Source organism: Mus caroli, unplaced genomic scaffold, assembly GCF_978045245.1.
Source record: "Mus caroli unplaced genomic scaffold, Mus_caroli_1 scaffold_11, whole genome shotgun sequence".
Lineage (NCBI taxonomy): Eukaryota > Metazoa > Chordata > Mammalia > Rodentia > Muridae > Mus > Mus caroli.
Window position 1 is genome coordinate 95,658,457 of NW_028227266.1, and position 23,331 is coordinate 95,681,787.

At 48.3% G+C, this 23,331-nt stretch overlaps 1 protein-coding gene across 3 annotated transcripts in view; it reads right to left on the minus strand.

Annotated features, from left to right (window-relative positions):
- The window catches only part of Pxylp1 (2-phosphoxylose phosphatase 1), a 66,213-nt gene that overhangs the window by 25,023 nt on the left and 17,859 nt on the right, over positions 1-23,331 (minus strand). For 2 of the 3 annotated variants that reach the window (XM_021171888.3, XM_021171891.3), the window contains exon 2: positions 8,396-8,527. In XM_021171888.3, the coding sequence (XP_021027547.1) occupies positions 8,396-8,474 (79 nt within the window). In that variant the 5' untranslated portion in view covers positions 8,475-8,527. Of the gene's footprint in view, positions 1-8,395; positions 8,528-10,381; positions 10,401-23,331 lie in introns of those variants that run through there. The other variant, XM_085827930.1, reaches the window with a different exon arrangement.

The following is a 23,331-nucleotide window of genomic DNA, read 5'->3' on the forward strand; positions in this document are numbered from 1 at the left end:
TTCGAGGCCAGCCTGGTCTACAAAGTGAGTTCCAGGACAGCCAGGGCTATACAGAGAAACCCTGTCTCGAAAAACCAAAAAAAAAAAAAAAAAAAAAGAATGTATTTTAAACAGCTGGGCGTGGTGGCGCATGCCTTTAATCCCAGCACTCGGGAGGCAGAGGCAGGCGGATTTCTGAGTTCGAGGCCAGCCTGGTCTACAAAGTGAGCTCCAGGACAGCCAGGGCTATACAGAGAAACCCTGTCTCGTAAAACCAAAAAAAAAAAAAAAAAAAAGAACCACACTCTAGTGATGTTGCCAGCATAGTTTCCATGGAGACCAAGATCTGGCCTGCCATCTATATCTTACCGTCCTAGCTCCAGGGCCTGCTTTGCCCTCACTGGGACCTCAACCTGGGCTGGTCACCTTCTCAGGGACCACAATCTGACTGGTATTCCACTAAAGTCTGTCTGGTTCTGACTGCTGAGAGGCAGCTTGGGCTGGGGAGGGCTCAGCAAGCAAGGTGTGGGACCCAGGACTGCTCTGGGCAGGTATCTCTACCTTTCTAACCTCCCTCTGTAAAGCAAAGTGGACCTACATTAGGGTGGCCGTGGTGGATGACCTGGGGTCACCTGGGCATAGAAGATGCTAAAGGATCAAGACATGGTATTTCCACGTCTGGCCTCCAAATGTTTATTTCTGTTCCTTATACGTTCTTTTAAAGGTTTATTTTGTATTTATATATAAACATAGCCTGCGTGAGTAAATGTACCCCACAGGCATGCAGGTGGACATGGAGGCCAGGAGGCATCGGATCCCCTGGAGCTGGGACCTCCAGGTGGTTGTGAGGCCACTCGATGTGGGTGAACCTGGGTCTGCTGCAAGAACAGAGAGTGCTCTTCATCACAGAGCTATCTCTCCAGACACACCCACCCCCTGCCTTATAATCTCTTCAACGTGTGACCAGGAGGGGACACTGAGTGCTGCTGTCCACATCCCCAGAAGCACAGTGAGCCCATCTCCCGACCCCTCAGCCACCTCAGCAGCAGCAGCAGCAGCAGTGCAGACATTCAGTTCCCCTGAGTTAGCATCTTTTCTGAGCACAGGGTACCGCCTCCATCCTGCCTCCACATTGCTCCAGGTTCTCTCCATCATCTAAAGGACTCTGGAGTTCTCTCTCTCTCTTTCATCCATCTGCCAAGGAATAATAGTGATTTCCTCTAACAGCCAGTTCCCACAATTCCCTCAGGTCTCCTCAGACCATGAAATTATCTTAAATGCCCACCTCCTGTCTCCATGCTATGCTGGATCAAAAAAAAAAAAAAAAAAAAGTCTGCTGTAATTGCCCATGAGAACCAGAACCACAAGAAAAAGCCTGCAGTTCTGTTATCTGCTGTTGGTCACTTGTGTTCATGGCTGGGCTGGGTCTTGTTTATAGGAGAGGTGGGGAAGGGCAAAACCACAACTGAAGATTCGGTTGCTTGGATTTAACAGAGAAGCCCAATCAAACGGTCGAACCTCACGTCTCTTTGTGAACTTATTGAGCCACAATACACTGCCTTTCATGTTTCCCCCATTTTAATGTTGCCTCACCATGAGCCACCTGGTGTAGCAAGTCCCTGAGGATCTCCACTGAGCTGGCTGCCTGCGTGAGCCGGGGGATCATGGCAGAGCATGGCTGGAAGAGCAGGTCCTATCAGGCTGGGAGCCATTACAAGCTAGGTGTCTATTTATTTACATCCCAAATGCTTCCTCCCTTCAAGAGTTCCCCCCTCCCCTTTTTGCCTCTGAGAAGGCAGCCCCCCAGCCCCCTACTCGGGTACATCAAGTCTCCACAGGACTAGGCACATCCTCTCCCACTGAGGCCAGACACGGCAGCCCTCTGGTACATATGTGCTGGGTGGGCGTCTCGGACCAGCTCCTATATGCTCTTTGGTGGGTGGTTCAGAATATATGAAACACAAATGAACTTCATGTTCAGATTTGGGTCCAATCCTCAAGACATTCATTCTATTATGTATATGCAAATATTCTGCAGCCCTAAATGAGAAACACTCAGCTCCTAAGCATTTCAATTAAGAATGGTAAGAACTGTGTGTAGCACATCAGACCCTTAGCTCACTTTTAAGATGTGTGTGTGTGTGTGTGTATTCATGCCAAAGTGTATATGCAGACTTGAAATGATCACCTGTGAGAGTTGGTTGTCTCCTTCTGCCGTGTGGGTTCTGAGAATCAAACTCAGGCTGTCCTGGTGGCACTTTTATCTACTGAGCCACTCTGCCAGCCGGGACTCTGTGCTCTCTAAAGGAATCCGTCTCTAAACCTTGCCCATGGAAATACACAAAGGTTTTCCAAACACACCAGTTCACACACTGGATGTATTTCATGCCTTCTTTAAAAAAAAAAAATGTACACAAGACAAGGAGCAGAGGCCAGTGCGGTCCCCTGCCTGGGTGCAGGCTCCAGACTGTTCTGCAGCCAAGGGACTTACGCTCAGCTGCCTTTATCCAACATGTGATGCCATGCACAGCAGGCCTCCAGGGTCCGCCATGCAACTGATGCTGCACCTACCAACAGCCAGCTAGAAGGAGCACACAGGGCTCAGAAGTCTACGTAACCAAGGGCAAAGCGACTGCGTCCTTTTTGGCCCCGCTATGCAGAGGCAGCTTAATTCTCAGGGTTCTACCACGTGCTGTCATTTTCTCTCCCAGTAGACAGGGGAATCTCTACCAGGCAAGGACAGAGTATGGCGTCTGGAGATGACAGGAAGAATGCTGGTTCTGATCATAAAAACCAACAGAACTGCACCGTACACACACACACCACCCCATGCACAGAGCTGGTGGAACTTCCCAAGTCTGTCCTCCTGACCCCTTCCGGAAGGGTACCCTCTCTCCTTGGCTTCTGCACAGCTCCTGTCTAAATTCCCTACCCAGATGTCCTGCCTCCATCCTCTCTCCGCCGTCTCCCCAGGATCTCAACTTTGCCTCCTTTCTTTTTCCGGGGAAAAGCACTGCTGCAGTGGAGACGAATCAGGATGGGACAGAGTCGCCTGTGCCAGGGCCAGTGATTCTTCAAACAAGAGCTGAAAGTTTATTTGTGTGAAACTGGTAAATAATTTTTAAAACCTGAAAGCATTGGCTGGGCCAAACCAAACAAGTTCACAGCGTCTACATGATCCAAGCCCTCCCCAGCCCAGACTGCGCAGTGGTGAGCAAGCCACAAACGGTGGCTGGACAAACCTGCCCTTTCCTAGGCTTTCCACCAAGACCCACTTTGGGCAGGACACTGTATCCAGCCAGCCCTCAGATGCCTCCAGCCACCCTGTGCACCTTGCTTACTGGCTCCCCAGCCCACCTCTCCTTCGTGAGCTCTGTCCACGATGTGTCATGTCCTAAGCCCTCTTCCTCTCCTCACCTATGATCTGGACATTTCATTTCCCTCAACTCTTGTCTTCCTCCCAAGCACAGCACTGCAGAAGCCCTCTGTGTAAATATACAAATATGCACAGCACCTAGTGACTATTCAAGCTAGACTCCGAGGCTTCCGGGGAGAGTGGCTCTGCTTCAGTATCCCTCCAAGGAGCCACGAAGCCATGCACACCATGCCCATGAAGCCCATGCACACCATGCCCCTTCAGGCTTTGCTTCTTCCTTCCTGGGCCAAGGCCTGCATCTGGGCCACCCCCAGTCTTTGCTGAGCTGCATCACCCAGTATCACCTCCCACCAGTTCACACTACATGAGCCACAGCCGGGTGCTGCCTCTTAACATGGATTTCTGGGCTCTGCTCCCACCAAGAGTCAGATTCTGTAGGCAGGATCAAGAGCATTTTTGTCCGCTTGTTTAGGAATATGCATTTTAAACAAGACCCAAGGCAACGAGGATCTAAGCATTCAGACATCCGCATTCTGGAAAACAGAACTGGGCCGTGTACTCTCCAATATGCCAGCTGTACGGTGGTGTCTCTGCGGCTGGGGCCCCCTCTTGCTCTGCCTCTGCCCAGCCTCCATCTGCCAGGGACAGTCTTCTCCAGTGCCCTCCCCAACAAATCTCACTCTTCTTCAAGCAAGATGTCCTCTGCCCTACTTTCCCTCAAGAATGGCCTCAAGTGTTCCCTGACTCCCTGGACTAGACAGGATTCTTGTCCTCTATCCTGCTACAGCACCCTGCCACACAGACATGATCTTAATTACTACATGTCAGGATTACTCTGTGCCAGGCACTGTACCACATTACAGAAGCCCTTACCAACTCAAGGTTCCCTCTTCTCTGAGAGGAAACTGAGGCACAGAGAAGGCAAATCGCTCCTCTAAGCTCAGAAATCTGGGTAGCAACAGGACAGGGATTTGGTTTGCAGTCAGGCTGCAGGGTCCTCGCTCTGTCCCCTCTACCATGCCCTACCCCTTGCCTGGCCAGCACTACACTGCTCCCGAGGCACCTCCACTGATCAGTGAGCTGCCTGTGGTTCCAGGAGGTCTGAGCCCTGGGACAACTCAAGAATGTTAGCTAAAGAACAAGCTCACATATGCTGTTATGCATCAATAAAGAAAGAGAAAAATTAGTAAGCCTGAGAATTCAGAGTGTGAAGGCACAACATGTGATTGGGCGCAATGACCGTCCTGACACTATACTCCTTAGAGTGACCGTCAGGGTGTGTCTCCTGTGGGGAGAACACATGACCCAGGCCACCTTGACATGGCACTGAGTTCTCAGAAGGTCCATGCCATGCCTAGTGCAAATGTGTCTGTGTGTCCATTCAGGTTATACACAACAGGCTAACGCCGCTTGCAGAGAAGACACTGCAGACGCCATAGATGCCTAAGACAATACTGGCTTTCACTACTGTAGGTAGAGGATGCCTCCCAGGTCTGAGTACTGTAAGCACCATAGAGATGAACTGTCAGCCAATGCACTCTGATTAAAAGGGCTAGGGTTAGGGTTAGGGTTAGGATTAGGGTTAGGGTTAGGGTTAGGGTTAGGGTTAGGGTTAGGGCTAGGGCTAGGGCTAGGGCTAGGGCTAGGGCTAGGGCTAGGGCTAGGGCTAGGGCTAGGGCTAGGGTTAGGGTTAGGGTTAGGGCTAGGGATAGGGTTAGGGCTAGGGCTAGGGCTAGGGCTAGGGCTAGGGCTAGGGCTAGGGCTAGGGCTAGGGCTAGGGCTAGGGTTAGGGCTAGGGTTAGGGTTAGGGTTAGGGTTAGGGTTAGGGTTAGTGTTAGGGTTAAGTTCTCTTTCACCACACAGCTCAAGTAACATAAGCCCTGACCACCTTCTGGGATGCCAGAATACCATGATCATATACTCTGGTTAGTTTACAGACTTATGGTCAGTATGCTTCTGTGGGCCAAGGGTTTTCCCAAAAGCTCTCAGCCACCCTTGTAAGACAATAATTATCAGCTCTGTTTTACAGAAGAAACATCAGCTTCCACGAGCCAGGGGCTCTCCTAAAAGTCTAAGTTCTCCTACCAATTCTGCAAAGCAGCAGTAGGTATCTAAGAGGCTTTCACGAACCATGGCTTTTCCTGAAGTGTCTCCTCTCACACCAGCCTTGCAAAATTACGACTAACTGTCTGCAGAGGACCCAGCTGCTGGATGAGGAAGCTAACATTCAAAGAAAGCAAGGCCACCACTTCAGAGCCTTGTGTGCCTGTCACACTGCCATTTGGGGAGTGCCAGTGAGAACACAGAGAAACAGGCACAAAACATACAGCAAAGGGACGCTGCCGAGGAAGGACGGGCGATTGTAAGCATGCAGAAAAAGCAGAAATGAATGATTCAGAAGTCCTCATCCCCTAATTATCTTCCACTGCGTAACAAAGGATCCTTGAATTTGAGAAGCCATTATCCCACTGTACATACTAAGGAACTGAAAATATTTTTTTTCAAAAGAAAAACAAACAAAACCCAAGTAACTTTAGTAAGGACCTTCAGCATATGGAGGCCATTAGCATCATAGAAGACGGACATGTGTGGAGAAGCTACAAACAGACAGCACGTTATGCTCCACTGTCCCCTTCCCCACTGCCTCTGCCTCCACAGTGCTGATCACACCACATACCTAATAGTGCATGTGGCCTGAAGACTCACGTTCTCTGCCCACAGGAAGACGAGCTTGTTTTAATAATCCCGTTTCTCAATCCTAACCTGCGTCAAAACATTTCCATTTCCAAAACAGCAACAAGAAAATTTACCAAGAACATATAATGAGATACGCAATAGTTTTGAAGAATGAAAACCATACTTTTTACTTAAAGCACACACAAAACATTATAGTTGATAACCTCAACTATATTGTTTCAAATAATATCTCCAACATGGTATTCAAAAGATTTGTCACTCTTTTGGAGCAATAAAGAAAAAGCCTGCGTATTTCAGGGCAAGACCAAAAGCATGAGTCAATCCTTGTTTTGTGAACCCATGAAGTTTCTCACACTATAATAATAAGCAAGCAAATGAGTAAAGCGATGGAGTGCCAGTTCTACAGAAGCAGGCAGGTGTCAAAGCTGCAGTTTACCCAGAAGGAGAAAGGCCGCACGGACGTCCATTTCTTAAGCTTTCTCAACTGCAAGGTACTCCAGAGTGAAGAGCTCAGGTCCAGCCAGGCCAATTTATCCTGCAAAATTTTCCTTTAAAAAAAATGTGGCTGAAAAGCGGCCCTCTTAACACAGACGAACATTCAGAAGCGTAGCCCAAGCAAGACACACAGGGCCATTCAGTCCTCACAGGCCAGCTCATGCGAGATGTCTGGGGAACACCAGTCAGCCACATTCGCCTCTCGCAACCCGCCCGGGGCTCAGGATAAATCTCAAGCTGACTGCAGGTCCCACCTCCTTCACCGAACGATGGAAAATTTCCAGTGTGAAAAACTACAGACAATGAAACCACTGAAAGCCACAAGCCACCTTTTTTGGGAAGGAATTCTATTTTTGCAGGTCGTTAGCCATCTGGAGTATTTTTGCACGTCTCTGGTCACCTTCTCTTGACCACCTCCAATATTGGAAAGATGAAATAAGTATTTTTTAAGCTTCTTCATGGTGAGAATAGCTCTTTACGTGCACAGAGGTGAGCCTAACCATATACCACCCTGGAGGTAAGTCAGGCGAGCCTACTCAAAGCTTCCTTTCTTCAAATCGCCCACTCCTGAGGACAACTCTCCCCACATTCTTGTGCACGCACCACATCCCACTGACTGAGCCACCTGCTCCTCTTTCTGCCCCTCCAAGTGAAACAGAAATGGCACCTCCTCACAGAACTCCTGGGGGGTGACAAATGCTTGTCTCCCACCCACCAGGGTGAGGTGGTAAAACAGAGAAGCCAGGCGACAGCGAGCACATAGTTCTTAGCATTTTATCAGCACCTCCTCAGTTTCCGGTACACAGAAAACAAAGGAAAGGAAAATGCTTTCAGAGTGGACATACACTCTTCATTCATTCATTCAGAGACATCCACTCTGTACTGGGCATGTGGGGTTCTGAGATACACAGGGCAACAGTACAGGGAGGCTTCGTAAGCAGCAAAAGGGAGCTGGCTCAGGAACTCCTGATGTTCACCTCAGAAGCATCAACCCTTGTGAGCAACGGAAGGTATCTGGAGGAGGTGAGGCAAGGACTGAAAGGATGGAAAGAAGACAGGGGAACAGCCGGCTGGGGCAGGGTGGTAGGGCTGAGCACAGGGCAAGACTGGTTCTTTGGAGAAGACCAAGTAGAGGGTGGGACACAGGTGACAGTGGGGCCACCACTGGAGGGCTGCAATCAATGAGATACTGGAGCGGGATTTGAGCTCTCATGGCAAGTGTGGGCAGCACAGACTTGGGGTACAGTGTGAGCATAAGGGCTCAGTGAAAAATGGGGGATGGTGAGGCCCACGGACAAGCTTTACCAGAGAGTCTTTACTGGCTACCTGGGACCTTCCGTGTGCAGCTTCTGCCTCCAAGGAGCCAGGATTCACAGCAGTGACCCAATTTCCCCACCCTATCCTGATCTACTCCAGCCCCATCAGTGACTGAATATAAAATGGCCACCCGGTCCTCAAGGAACCGAATGCCTCTGCTCAGAATGGGAAAGCGAGGAGGATCCCCAGTACCTTGCGATGTATGGCAAAGAAAATTGCAGTAATAAGCAAGCAGTTAGAACACATATATTCTAAGAGTGTATCCCAAGGCTGGCGTGAGTGTGGTGGCACACGCCCAGGAGGCTGAAGAAGGGGGAGGGCATTATCTTGAGACTAGACTGGGCTACAGAGAGAGACCTGGATTCAAAAAAAAGAAAAGATGCCAGTTTAGGACTCCTGCTCGCAACTTTCACCATGGGCACCAATGATGAAAAAGCCCCAGGGCTTCCTCACTGCTCACACACCCAGACCCTCCGTTTGCCAGTGAAGCCACCTACCCTCCTGTGATCCTCAAGCTCCCTCTATACTTACAGAACTGCAGGCTGAGGCTCAGGAAAGCCAACAGCCCAGCCAGGGCCAGCAGCACCAAGAAGCGATTACGGTGAAGCATTGTTGTGTGTCCTACGTTCTCTTCATGGTTTCACCTCCAATCGGGAACCCGTCCTGTGGAAGACACAAATGCAAGGAACACGTGTTCAAGGAGAACGTCATGCGTGTCACCTGGAAGTAATCCAGTTAGCCCATCCCCTGGCATCCCAGCAGAAGAACAAACAAGTCTCTGCCCCGAGATGAAGTCCGATGAGAACACTCTTCCAAGTGAAAGGGTTTGTTAGCCCTTCCCTCATCTGCCATCAATAGGTGAAGAGATGTTTACAGGCATGACAGTCCAGAGAGAAGCACAAAGGAATGAAAGCGTGGACAACGTCACAGACAACAAATCCTGCAGGTGGACCAGCTCATCCCATTATAACCTCAAACACTGAAGTCTTCAACCTTCGGATGAACTGTTTGCCAACGTGACCCTGGCCATGCATCACATTCTGGATGTCAGCCATTGCAGTGTGTCCCATAATACTGCTTTCAGGGATGCTGGGTGTGCTCCTATAGCAACCAGCCTCACGGGCCACTCAGAGGCATCACCCACTCCAGACCATTGAGAGTCTGCAGTCTGGGGTCTTCCTGCAGGTCCCCCTCCCACATTCTAATTTCTTCCAACTATATCAGAAATATGTTACAGAAGTTTTACTTTTATAATACTGAGTAAGATCCTTAATTTTCCATCCATGAAAAACTGTAATTTTATTCTACCAACTTTACATGTGAGGTTCTGTTTATTATTTGTGTTTGTGGGGCGTTTGTGTATGTGCCATAGTGCATTTGTGCAGGTCAGAGGACAACCTCGTGATGTCACCTCTTTCTTTCCATTCTGACGGGAGTCCTGAAAATTGAACTCAGGCCACCAGGGGCGCCTCTGCCTGCTGAGCTGTCTCACCAGCAGATCAGGCTTCTCTTCTGGTTCTCACTGGGGTTTTAAGCAGAACCTAGAAACTGTATCTTCCTTGAAAGCAGTCTCAAGATTCTAACAATAGGATTATAATAGCTGCTACAAACCTGCATCTTTACACACTTCCATTACAATCTCCACAGAGCCTGGATAGACAGAATCAGACAGACGCTCGCCTGCTAGTGTGAGGATGGCATGACTGAGTGTTCCAGGGGCCACTGACCTGCTCCCTGGGGTGAGGCGCAGCACATGAGGGTTGACTCAATAAGCTCCTTCATGAAAAAGTAGATTTGTTGGGACTGAGGCAGGAGCCAGAGCCCTGCACCCCTCCATCCCCACCCTCATCCCACAAACCTGCACCATTCCTTTAGGAAGGGACCTATCACAATTTTATTTACCAAAGGGACATCTTTTTGCTACAAGACAAATTAAAATCCACTGACCCCTCACAGAAGACCACCAGCGCCCCTCATCTGTAGGAAGCACCAGGAAGCCAGGCAGCAGCCAACCTTTGTTGCATTCTTCCAGGAACCAGGGTTTTCTAACTGCTCACAACCATCTATCTCCAGAGGTTTCTATTCACTAAGTGGGGTCCAGGTGCACCCGGATTGTCATCTTGTTCATACTCTGCTAGGTTGGTGAGTGCATTTCTACTGCACAGACAGGAAACTGAAGCTTGTGACTGAGAGATTCCTAAGTGGGCAGTGCAGGGTGTGAGGTGACGTTTCTGCAGCTCTAGAGTTCTTTCTCAGGGGCTACAGTGTCTCCTTCAACATCTACACACTGATTCTCATCAAAGCCTGTTGACAGCACAGGCCAAGTTCACTCTCAGTGTCAGAACTTCTGTGCCTTCCTTGTATGGCCATGGGTCTCAGAGCCCCTTGGTGCCTAATCTTTCCTGACTGGGTTGATCCTACTGATGACCTAATATAATGATTCTGATGTGGACATTTGTTTGCTTTTTTGTTTTTTACAGGGTATCACCATGTAGCCCAGGCTGGCCTCAAACTTACCATTATTGAATGTTACCACTCAAGCCTTGGTGATCCTTTTAATTCTGGAAGCAAGAGGGCAAATACTGTGGGATGGGAAGGAAGGCTTAGAGCATCCTTTGTATAAGTAGATGAACCGGGGCTTCTCTTCATGGTTTCCTCGGACATCCTTTGTGGCTGATACCATCTTTGAACATTCTCTTCCTCTACATGCCTGTCTTTCAGAGCTCCTGCCCCGGAGGCAGTGCTAGGGTCTTCCCAAGTTCTGCTGTTAGAAGGATCCTTCAGGCCTGGCTGCCTAATGATGCTGTCTTGTGCAACATCAGCAGCAGCCTGCTGCAGAGAAAGGGCTAGGTGCTTTAGGGTCAGACACATTACAAGCTTGGTGACCGATGCCAGCTACTGAACCTCCCCGAGGCAGTTTCTCATCTGGAAGTTTGGACTAATTGCCTCAGGGTGTTGTCTGGACCAAAATCCAGGCTAAGTACAATCTTGGCATGCAGGAGACACTCCAGAGAAGATGGCTGTTAGTAGTCATTTCATCTATGCGCCTTGTGATCGAGTCTTTCCTCTAGGGAACAGTATAGGATGGATTCTTAGCATTCTTGTGTTCTTATCCACATCTCTCCCTCTGCTGATCTGACTCCAATCTGGTCCTCAGGACTCTCGCTCTGGGCTGGAATCTCACTGTGCTGGCCCAGGAAAACTCTCTGTCCTTCCTGATTCTTGGGTCCAGATGGCATCTCTTGCCCCAGTCCTAAGCTAGATCTGCTGTTTGGCAGCCCCATGCTTGCATGCAGGAGACAATGACTTCCTTTGGCTTCTGGACTCCAGCTGGCCTGCCCTTCATTAGCTCTCTGCCCCAGCCCCTTGGGGGATTTCCCACCTCAGTGACTGACACAGGCTGCTACAACTGCTGTGCGCTGCCCACAGTTTTGCCTGATGCTGATGTTTCCTAAGGAATCCCCCACAGTATGGCTCAGAGCTCTCTTCAGGTGGGCAGCAGGTAGCAACAACTGCTACTTGCCGAGTTAAATCCAGGTTTGCAGCATGATGCATTAGAGCAGTGGCTTCCACTTGGGGCTTTTTTCTGTGTCCTTGGACTGACCACACAAGCACCCAAACTGACTCCCAGTTTAGCCAAGAGATTTGTTTCAGATAATGGGAAAGTGGCAGATGGGTTGCATGAAGGGGCTTGAACGGCATTAGAACTGGGCTCTGAGAGGATTTCCAGGCTTATCCGCTGGAGGAACCAACACAACGGCGCCTGCAGAGGCTTTCTCCAACCAACTAGCCTGTCACTCATTGTACGTGAATGAGGGAACCTAAGACTCCCAGTTCAGCCAAGCCAGCAGCCATCGATGATCGGCGGAATCAGTCCAGGAAACTCAGGGCCAAACTCACACACAAAAATAAGGACTGATGTTTTAAGCCAGTAGGCTCGGGACTTGATACAATACTTACTGACAGAAAAGAAAAAAAAAATGTCCTACATCTTTTCCCAGAGAACAGGTCAGGATTTGCACCCTCAGTACTACTTTCTATCCTGTCCATAGTCCTCCACATGCTGAGCACTTCTGGAGAAAGGACCGTATTTAGGCCCAGACCTAAAACAGAGGGTGCGTTGGGTCAACCAGATGGCTGGGCTCCTGAAGCTACCTTGCAGCTTCTAATCTCTGGATTGCTGTCATTCCTGCCTACCCTGACTGCTCAATGGGAGCATGCCCTGTGTTTCTCTTCCACGCCCCTGCCCAGGTTCCTGTGCCCTATCTGACTCTTCAGCAGGATCAGAGTCTTGTTGGGTCACATCCTTGACAGCTCAGCACACAGTCCAGCTTGAGGGTGCCTAAACCGTGAGATAGCCACACAACAGCTTCTGGGGTCCACTTCATTCTCTGGAGTCCGCTTCGGTAGATGTGGGAATGGAGACTGTGCTTTGTTCTTCATTTTAAAAATGGCTAAATAATGTTGACAGAGCCTAAAATCTGCAGGGATTTGAAGATAGTGGTCTACAGCTAAGAAGCCAAAAGGTCAGTGATGCTCGTCGGTGGGAACCGGGCAGCATGGCTCTGCCAAAAGTATTACTGTTGCAAGGATTCCCTGCCAGGGACACTCCTTCAGTGGAAGGTACCCTAATGGAGTAGAGAGGGCTAGGCTACAGAGGGCCATAGATCTATGTTCCGTTCCTAGTTTTACATATTTTCCACACACTCTCAAGACAAGAGACTCACTTCATTTCTCTGAATCGTGAGATTATGACTTCAGCAAACCTGGGGGTAACAACCCGAGCGAGCAGAGATGTCAAGGAGTCAACACTATAGAAGACAGAGCAGTTGGCCCACAGAAGAGACTTGCCACATCTGACTCACTGGCTCTGGTGGAGTTACACAGACACCATGCCTACCTAAACACAAGGATTCACTCTCTCTCTCCAGAACTGTGACTCCTGCTTCATGCAGTACTTTCTTCCCACAATCCTGGCCACTGGGCACGTCCCTGTTCACTGGTCCACATCTCTAGCCATCCGGGCAGGCACCCAAATCTGTGGCCACATTTGTGGGTCTTCTTCCATGGTGAGACTTCAGCTCAACTGCTGTGTCCAGCCTTGCCCAAGGGTTTCCATCCTGGAACACATGCCTCACCTTGTAAGTTCCCACAGCAGAAAAAAATCCAAAGATTACCAGTGTGGCCTCACTGTTCAGCTCTACAGTCCAGGATGCAGCCTCAGTTATCCACCACTCTCTTTCCTGTTTGCTGTGCCAGCCAGGAGGCGAAGGGAGGCATGGTAAGTCATGTGGGCTTCCTTCCTGCAATCTTCATGCCCGTGTCTCCATTGGAGCTCTCTGCCTACCGCTGGCAGCTACTGCATGCAGCTAGCTCCTCAGCCGCTCACACAGATCGCAATGGTCCTAGCCATGGCTCTAAGCCTACAGGGAAGCCCCATGGCCTGCTATGCCCAGCACAGAAATTCAAATCCACAGGCTGACTCACTGCTGTGTTGGCTGGGTGACGTGATTCTGAGGGACTGTGGCTCCCTCATGCCCTGTTCTCCAACATCTCCCAGGTCCTGCTACCTTCCGTGCAAAAGATGCTCTTGGTCCAACATGCATCGTAACCAAACTACTCCTGTGGAAACAACCGGCCCACGTTCCAGCATATGATGCCATTTGATGTATTACCTGTTATGAGATGTTCGCTCGGCATAGCTCAAGTCCCTGGCTAAAAATACCTCAACCCTAGGATTATTACATTGAATTTCTGCTTAAACAAACAGGAAAACCCAGCCAAGTTCCTTTGACTTTACTATAAATCTGAGCAGTAAAAGCAGAAGCGCAGAGTTGAGCCAGCACAAGATAATAAGCAGATCCCCTTACACTACGGTAAATACCACTTCTAAATTAAAAGGGGAGAGAAACACGGCAAAGGCATCTCTCTAAGCTACTATTCCAACACCAGAGGCTTCCAGAGCTGAGCCCTGAACTATTTTTTACCTAGTAAGAACGAAGAATGCCACATCAGGCCACAGGCTTTGGTTTCTTCTTCAAAGGATACAAAATTTAGGATTTGAAATGTGACCATGGCTACTTGAAAGAAAATATGCATTCAATTATCTTCCATATGTGCAGCTGAAGTACTATTACCAGGAATAGAAAGATAGAATTAAATAAAGAAAATACTCCGGGTAGATGTTATACTGATTCATTTTGATCATGATCATTTGGGCCTAAGTAAAGAGCATTATAATTTTAAAAAGAATCATGTAATTTAAAGTAAGCTCGAGCCAAGCAAGGCAAAGGCTGCATCTGAAGGGGACTCCAAGGTCACAGCAGAATGGAGTTTAATTGCAAAATCAAAGCGGCTCGGCTAAGAATAAACCAACCTTGGAGACTGATGAAGACGGATGGATTGTAGAGTTGCCTGCAAAGCACAGAGAACAGCCTGGGATGGGGTGCCCTGAGCTCACCACAGTTAGTCTGGGTCCAGAGCTCTTCAGCTAAACTGTAAGCATGCTTCTAAAGAGGAAGCCAATCCATCCATCCATGCATCTATCCATCCATGCATGCATGCATCCATCCATGCATCTATCCATCCATCCATGCATCTATCCATCCATGCATCCATCCATCCATGCATCCATCCATCCATGCATCCAACCATGCATGCATGCATCCATCCATCCACCCACTCACTCATTCACCCCTGAATGTACAATTCATTCCAGAACAGAGTATTTCCTCACATCAACAGATTCTAAATAAAAAAGACCTTAGGCATAGAACTCTGGGGTGGGGGTGGGGGGAGCAGTGGTAAAAGGAGGCACCTTGAAAAAAGCTGAAATTCATTATAGATTTATAGAAGAAAGGATATAGGACCAAGATTCATTGTAAAAACAAACAACAACAACAACAAACCCCACAAGAGGTGAAGCTGGAGGTGGCTCAGCAGTTAAGAGCACTGGTTGCTCTCTCAAAGAACCTGAATTCAGTTCCAGGTACCCACCTGGCAGCCTACAACCATCAGTAAGTGCAGTTCCAGGGGATCTAACGCCCTCTTCCAGCCTCTGCAGGCACTACCTGCATGTCTGAGGTAGGATAAGTAAGGAGGCAGGCAAAATGCTGCCTGCTGCTGAGGCCGGGTGGTGGAAACTCAAGGATCATCACATGATTCTCTGCTTCCACAATGTCCAATGTTCAAAGTGGAAAAACAAACAAAACCAGTTTTTTAAAAAAAAAAAGTTTTATTTCAAAAAGTAGATAGACTGCAGGCAAGGGAACGTGAGTCACCAGAGAGGGTATAGGGCTAATTGCTTTTCGTCTCCATTCTGCCGAGGCTTTTCCTTCTGAGTAAGTGCATAAAAAATGTAACTGACAATCAAAGTTTAAAACAGTGAGCGGAGTTCCAGGGCTTCAGAAGGGCTCTTCTAACTGTACAGAGGTTCAGTGAGATTGATCCTGGGTAAGGGCTTGTTAGAATAGCTACTTTAATCTGGCTCTGTGGTGCTTTTATTTGTGAGTCCAACGTAATAAAGTGAGTTTATTTAATAATAATCTTAAAAGTAAGCTTACTGTCCAATCAGTGAGGCAAGGGGTAAACCAAACACTGGGCCACAGGAAACCATGGCCTCGCGGGAAAGAGGGGCACAGAGGAGATCATACCCAGACTAAGAGACAGCAGGAGGGCTCCCTGGAAGAGGCGACTGAAACTGCCCTGAAGAGTAGACTGGAGTTGGTGTCTCTGTGATTGTAATTTACAAAAACATGCCACAGAGCAGTGCCCGCTTGCCGGACAGGCTTGCTTTGTGGATTGGCCCCTGTTTCCAGGTTAAGATGTAATCTCTTGCCTGCAGCTCTTCTCCTCCAGGAGCAAGCCCAGAGCGTCCCCTGCCCTCCGTGCAGCAGAGCCGTCTCACGTGACACCCAGGAACCCTGGGAGGTGTCTGCTCTGACTGTCTGTGATCTGCCCTATAGCTGGCTTTCCCAAACACTTCTCTCACCTAGGGTACCTGGGAAGGTGACATAACCCATGACCATATAATGTCCAGATGTGTCAACTGTTAAGGTGCAGCCCGAGGTGGTGCAGGAAGAAGAAGAATACAGATCAGTACTGTAGGTCAGTCCCCAAGCATAGCCCTGGGTGAGTAAAAAGTTACACTAGGCCCAGTGTGCTCCACGCTTTTGGACTTGCAGTGTGATCTGGCAATAAATCCCTTCTCACACGGTCCCTTCCACACAGGAGGGAGTCGGGTGTGTGTAAGAGGTATAATTCTAGGGGCTCTGTTTTAACCCTCAGTGAGTTATGGTTCCCCATGAGGAATTGGAGCCCTGGGCTGTGAAGAGTGTGACAGCACTGTTGCCTGTAAGTGCCAGCCCTGTGACTCTCACATAGTTTGGTGCCCACCAGCTCACCCAAGGCACCAATTCTGCTTCTTCCTTGCCTCTATGCTCACTCTTTCCCCACCCCTAGCAAGAGCCCCGCCCATTGAGAATAGCAAAGAAAGTCAGAATCGGGAGAGGTTTTAATGTCATCTCGTAGCCGGGCGTGGTGGCGCACGTCTTTAATCCCAGCACTTGGGAGACAGAGGCAGGTGGATTTCTGAGTTCGAAGACAGCCTGGTCTACAAAGTGAGTTCCAGGACAGCCAGGACCACACAGAGAAACCCTGTCTTGAAAAACAAAACAAAACAAAACAAAAAATGTCTTCTCGTTCAAGGTCAGGGCAGAGCAAAATTGGCACACGGCCCTAGTGCGTTTGGAAAACTTGACCTATAAGGCTCCCACCCTGCTTCACATTCAGAGTGGAACCCAACACTCTGCCCTGTAACCTTCCGGGGCACCCCAGCAGACACACTATGTGACCAGGCACCCCTAACTGTACCCCTTACCAACAGACTTCTCTAGGCTTAATGGGACATATTATTATCACCAGAGAGAGTATTTTCCAAACTCGTTTGTAACTCGTAGTAATCAGGTAATAAATCCAGTTCTGGCCAGTGAGCCATGAGTGAGCAGTCTGCTAGCTTCAGGTCAACAGGAGGTTGCATGCCCCAGTGCATCCTGGACCTTTCCCCTTATGCCTTCCCTTCCCAAGTGGCAAGCCCCAGTGATGCGTTTATCACATGTGGATAAGAAACACCACCCTAGTGGATGAAACGAACCCTAGGTGACCCCAGGGAGCAAAGCTATCACCTTGATTTCTTTGATTGCTTCTCAGCTCCAATTGTTTTAAAAGATTCTCAGTCTCTCCCCAATCCCCATCCCAGCCAATTTCACAACCTCTTAAAGCCGGCATTATTTTACTACTGTTAAAGTAGGCAAATGTCTACCGTCAGCACTACAAAACACCAAGCCCTTGCAAGGGACTCCCCTCTGGGGACTATGAAGATTGTAGACACCCACCTCGTTACTGACCAGGCTCAGTGTCACTCCTGGACACTAAAGGAGACATGATCATGATATATATAACCTTGTTGTTTTGTTTTAACTCTAAGTTACTTTTGAGGCCATGAAGATGGGTTGGCTGTAGACGACAACAACAACAGCAATACCTCTAGCTAACCCAACAAGACACAGCAACACTGTCAGCAAACAGTCACAGCACGCAAGGAACAGCTCAGAAGCACCCACCACTTGCAGAGCCAAGCTCTTCCTATATGTTCCGCTCTTAGCAACCTCCTGTGCGTGTGCTCTCCCAAGAGCATCAGAAACTGATGACATATTCCCAAGCATCACGTCACACCTAGTAGTGGGCAGGGACAATCCTCTGCATCTCTACTTCACCAGAGCAGTTAAGCATCTCCTAGAAGCCTCTCCGACAGACCTTCCCTCCTCTCCTCGATAGAAATGAGCTACATGTCAAAGCCCAAACCAATGATGTAAGAACGGATTCTGACAGCTGGGTAAAACCAATCAGGATTCACTTTTTGGCAAAGGCCCACGCAGTAAGGACTGGGGTATAGACCTGAATAGAAAGAGGGAGCAGGAGGTTTTGTCACAGCCCACACCTGGAGAAGGTTTGACAACACACACAATTACTCCTCAGCTCAGCCAGCGATGACGGCACCTGCACTTTTCAGATCTAGCCATCAAAGCACATCCCGTCATAATTACAGGCTTTCAAAACCTCAGTGCTGGCTTGCTCAGGTATAATCCAGCAGCGGCAAACCAGGCACCCCATTTCCCACAGCCTGCACGTCCTACCAACAAGACCTTTTATTCCAAAATTTGCTTCTCTAAAATATGCAGCAATGAATTATTTATCTGTGATTTCTTTCCAAGAAGGTTCCAAAGCTCGTGATTTAGAGTTGGTGTTTTTAAAAGCATGAACTATTTTTATTTTATTTTTCTTTTTTTAAAGATTTATTTTATTTTTATATGTGTGTGTGTGTGTGTGCATGTGCATCCCACACATGTTGTGAGCTATCTGATGTGGATACGAAGAATCATAACTGGGTCTCTGGAAGAGCAAGTGGTGCCCTGCCCTTAACTGCTGAGCCATCTCTTCAAGCCCAATAATTTTTTTCCCTAAATTTGTCAACTACAACTTCCAAGGTCTCTCTCAGAACCTCTCCCACCAGCTCCCCCAGTTAAACTGTCCAGGCAGCTGGTCATTTCTCAAGACTGAAACAAGGAATTCAGCAAGCTATTAGTCCACTTTCCAGTACACTTCAGCTCTCTCTTTCCGACATTCTGGGAGAAGTCTGCTTCAGCCAACTGTATCACTCTGCTCTCCCTGAAGCTCTGGGAGCAGCCGCACTGAAACCAGTGTTCTTATTTTAGAATGCCAACCGCACCTGGAGAGAGGAGACAGCATACAGTTGGCATTGCTACCTCTCCAAAACCTCTTTAAAAACAGCTGCTTTTTTTTTTTTAAATTGTATTTTGCAAGCAAACTGAGTCCATTGAAAGTCTCTTAAAATGTTAAGGAAATCCAGGTGGTGCTGGTGCACACCTTTAATCCCAGCATTCAGGAGGCAGAGGTCAGCCTGGTCTACAGAATGAGTTCTAGAACAACCAGGGCTACACAGAGAAACCCTGTCTAAAAAAAAAAAAGAAAAGAAAAGAAAAGAAAAGAAAGAAAGAAAACAGACAAACAACAACAAAAGATCATGGCTGTAAAGCTGGAATTGCAGGTGGAGCACAACAAAGGTCAAAGTGACAAAAGCCACATTTTCAAGCAATAAATAAATCAATAAACAAAACAAAATGAAAAAAAACCTTCACAAATCTTAAGATGTGCAAAGTGAACCTGGCACATGGGGAAGCGGGCTCCCATGCATGCTGTGTTTCTTGCTACTTGCATTTCCAGGGCTTTGCTTTGCTGGATGTCTGGACCAGAGCATGCATCCTGGCCACGGAAAGGTGTTCTGTGTCATGAGGCCTTTTTCTGGCAGAAAGCACATCGAGAGTTCTGGCAAACTCTCGGCTCACTGCCAGACCATCTGTACCCTGATCAAGAAAGGACTCGACACCAGGTCCTCCATGGGTCACTGCTAGCACTTGGGGGTAGTTACACAATGGCCTTAGACTATGCTTCAGAAAGCTGCAGCCTCACCCCAGCCGACCCTGGCAGTGACTGGCAGTACAGAATGAGCCTTCCTGCTCATGGATCAGGACAGGTGGAGAGCCACTCCTAGGTGTCCTGTATGTATCGGGACCCATGGATTTTTGATTCAGAGCTCGAAAAAAAGGTTCTCAAAAACACTTTGTGTGTCCTTTGCATCTTAAGTGGTGCTAAAGCATTGTGACACAGACTCACAGATGTCAAGTTTAGGAAGGGACACAAACTGTTATTTGGTCTCAGGCCCTAGTCAGGAAAGAAGGGACTAGCACGGTTGTACACCCCAATACTTCCATCCCTGCCTTAGTTGCTTTTCTGTTGCTGTGATAAAATACCAGGACCAAAAACAACGTAAGAAGAAAGTGTTTACTGTAGCTGACAATTCCAGAGGGATGGAACCCATGGTGGCAGGGAAGGGAGCAGAAAGCTGGCTGGGCACATTCTGCCTCATACACAGGAAGCAGGGGGAGGGGGGACGGGGAGAGAGGGAGGGAAAGAGACTAAGAAGTGCAGCAAGGCTGGAAATCCTTAAATCCCTTCCTAAATCATGCATGTCCTCTAGCAAGGCTTCATCTCCTTAAGTTTTACAACCTCTACAAACAGCCACTGGGGCCTGAGTATTCAACTCCATGAGCCTATGGGAGACATTTCTTATTCAAACGGACACAATCGGCCTAACTCGGTGCTATATTGCAACACAAAGCTTAAGGTCAATGGTGCAGGGCGGAAACCCTGGGAGCGGAGCTATGGGCATAAGTCACGTGGAGAATATAAAGCAATGGGATTGGGCAGATATCCTTCTTAAACTCATCTCCTACAAAGTTGAGCCCACATAAGAAAGTAGGTGGCCTGTATCATGACTGGAAGCTGAGTTTCTAGAAATGCATATTATTTGGGCAAAGAAGGCTCCTGCCATAGCTGGAGGTTACTGTATTAGAAACCATGCTTCCACCGGGCAGTGATGGTGCCTGCCTTTAATCCCAGCACTTGGGAGGCAGAGGCAGGCAGATTTCTGAGTTCAAGGCCAGCCTGGTCTTCAGAGTGAGTTCCAGGACAGCCAGGGCTACTCAGAGAAACCCTGCCTCAAAAAACAAAAACAAACAAACAAACAAAAAACAAAGAAAAAAGAAAAAAAAAAAAAGAAACCATGCTTCCAAGCTCTGTTGAGTTACAGCCTGGGCACCGATGTGTGTGGTGAACTAGGACGAGTGTTTGCTAGAGCGTGTGTTTAACGACTCACTGTTCTGAGCACAGAAGTCCCTATCACTGACCTTGCTTTAAGTGATTCAATCAGAATAAAGATCTATGCTATTTCTCTCTGACCTCAGTATATACTGAAGTTTCCTTTTGTAAGACAAATAGAGAGAGAGAGAGAGAGAGAGAGAGAGAGAGAGAGAGAGAGATCTTGTTCTTCGAAGAAGTATCTCCCTTGGACTTCTGTTTTTCATGATGCTCTAGGCCTACTGGCTAACACTGTTCATGAACTCTAAGGTCCCACCCTCTGACCCAGCCCCATAATGCATCCCATTCTCTACATCTCTTAATATACAGAAACATCCTGCTCCCTGGGGACTTGGGAAACTCTGTTCCACGTATACCCAGTTAGGGCAACAAGGAGGTACTAGGTGCCAAACCTGGAGGGATATCCTCCCTACCGCCAGAAAACAACGTAGGATAGGGAAGCCATGGCTCTCTAGAGATGCCCAAGGAGAGAGATGAAAGTCTCAAAACATCCTGGACATAACACAAGGTTACTTGTGATCACTTGGCCTCCTGCACGCAGGCGGAAGAGCTCAGAGTTGTTATCATGTGGTAGTGGACAGGAGGAAGGAGGAGTGAGAGGGAGCAGAGAAGATGCTAGAAAGGAGCCCAGGACAAGATGTAGAACATAAGGACTCACCCCAGTGAGGTCACTGTTTCTCAAGCTAAGCTCTGCCTTGTTTTCAGAACCCTGGTCCCAAAGAGAGCTACTCCCTGAGACCAAGTATTCACCCCTTGAGCCTGTGGAGAACATCTGCTATTCAAACCACAACAAGGAGGGAAGTTTGAAGCCAAGGCTGAAACAGAGAGCAAGAGGGAGAGTATGAAAGTGTGGTTTTAAACCGTATCCACAACCTGTCATCTCTTTCCATTAGAAGTGTTGTGTGTCCTCTGAGCAGGCCATGGGGCTCTCTTGTTTAATAGAATGTGACAGGCAGATGCTACCTAAGTTTCCGTAGGCTAAGTCACAAAAGTCTATGCAGACTCTGCCTAGTTGCTCACTTGCTTCAGAGCTCTGAGGACAGGACACCAAGTTGGAGAACCGCAGCAGAGGTCAGAATCCTACAAAAAGCCGCTCTCCCGGGCAAACAAGGCTATAGACGTTACTAAGAGACCCTGGAAACAATCGCGACATTTGTTTATCTGTGGGAGAACGGGTAAGATGACAAACAGTTCTAGTACACACTGGGACAGGCCTCGGCTGTAAAAAAGAAAGGGCTGGGCTGAAGTGGGGAAGTTGAGTGCTGAAGAAATACTGCCAAGTGGAAAACAAGAGTAGGGGTGGTCCTCACGAGGCCCCACCCACAGCTGCGGAGCTAGTGGCAGCTGGTGGCTGGTGGGAGGAGTCAGGGTTCTTCAGGGGCACAACCCCTGGTGGTTGGTAATCTGTGTTCCAGTGGGTGCCCCTGCACCCATGTGCACATGAACTGCAGTACTTGGAGTCAATGGATTTTTTAAAGGACATAAACTTAGGAGGGAGCCATAGTGATGGGGACTGGTCGGAGTTGGAGGTTTGGAATAGGTGTATAATCAAAATACATTGTGTGTATAGTGAAATTCTCAAAGAGAACTTGTGCTGTGGCCATTAGCACAGCCATGTGAAAGACCCCAGTGCTTTAGTGCTTTAGTCAACTAAGAACCGCCCACATTCCAGACCCAGATTTCTCTTGCTTTCTATGGCTCACCACCAAGTCCCCCATCCTCACTAAAAACCAATACGGCACTTTTCCATACGCCAGCTCCGTCTCTGTCAGCACGATCTCCACACGGCACCACAGTCACGTGTTTTCCCGGTGCGCATGCTCCATATCCCTTCTAAAGTTCACACTATCATGGCCTGGCGTCTCTGCTTCTGTTTCTCTCTATTTTACATCCCTGCTCAGAGAAACCCTTTTGTGTCTCTCCTGACCCCCAATAAGTCTTTTGCGTGGTGTTTGTTTCGTGGTGTGGTTTTTCTTTTAACCTTACTCTGTAAAATCTTTTCACCGTGAGCATTGGCAAAGCCTTTCCCAGCTGAGGCTGAGGGACTTGGGAAAGCCTGCCTCTGGTCCTTGTGAGGATGCTGACAGTATGTGCAAAGCCAACAAGCAGCTTCTGCCTCTCTGGTGACTACAACCCGAGGCTGCTCCCCTATGAGACGGCCTACCTGGACTAGCTACAGCCTCTTTCTGTGCTAAGTTTCAGGTTGCTGCACAGTAGTGGGTGTCCTCCATTAGAGTGAGCTCAGCCCATCCTATCCCAGCTTTTCCGTACGTGTTTGTGTGTCTATCATTCCTTCATTCCCTTGTTGCCCCAGTCAGGTTTCCAGGACCGAGCCATACAGGACGCTGTAACTTCTCGTTTCACTTAGGTAAAACTTACAGAAAAAAAAAACTGGCAGGAGACAGCCTAGGTGAGTTGTTATTTCTGCTGCACAGGAGGAAAGACTACGATTTCTCAGAGTTTACTTATATGTGTTATGCCTTCTATAAAAAACTGTGAATAACTAACAAAACCAACAATAACAGGAAAATGTTATGTTAAGTCAGACTATATGTTAAAGTAAGACTACAAGGCAGGTTACAGTGCGATGATAAAGACTATACTACAAAGGCTGGGCAGACTGTTTGGGTTCTGTTTGTTTTAAGGCAAGGATGGGAGACTTTATTTGTATA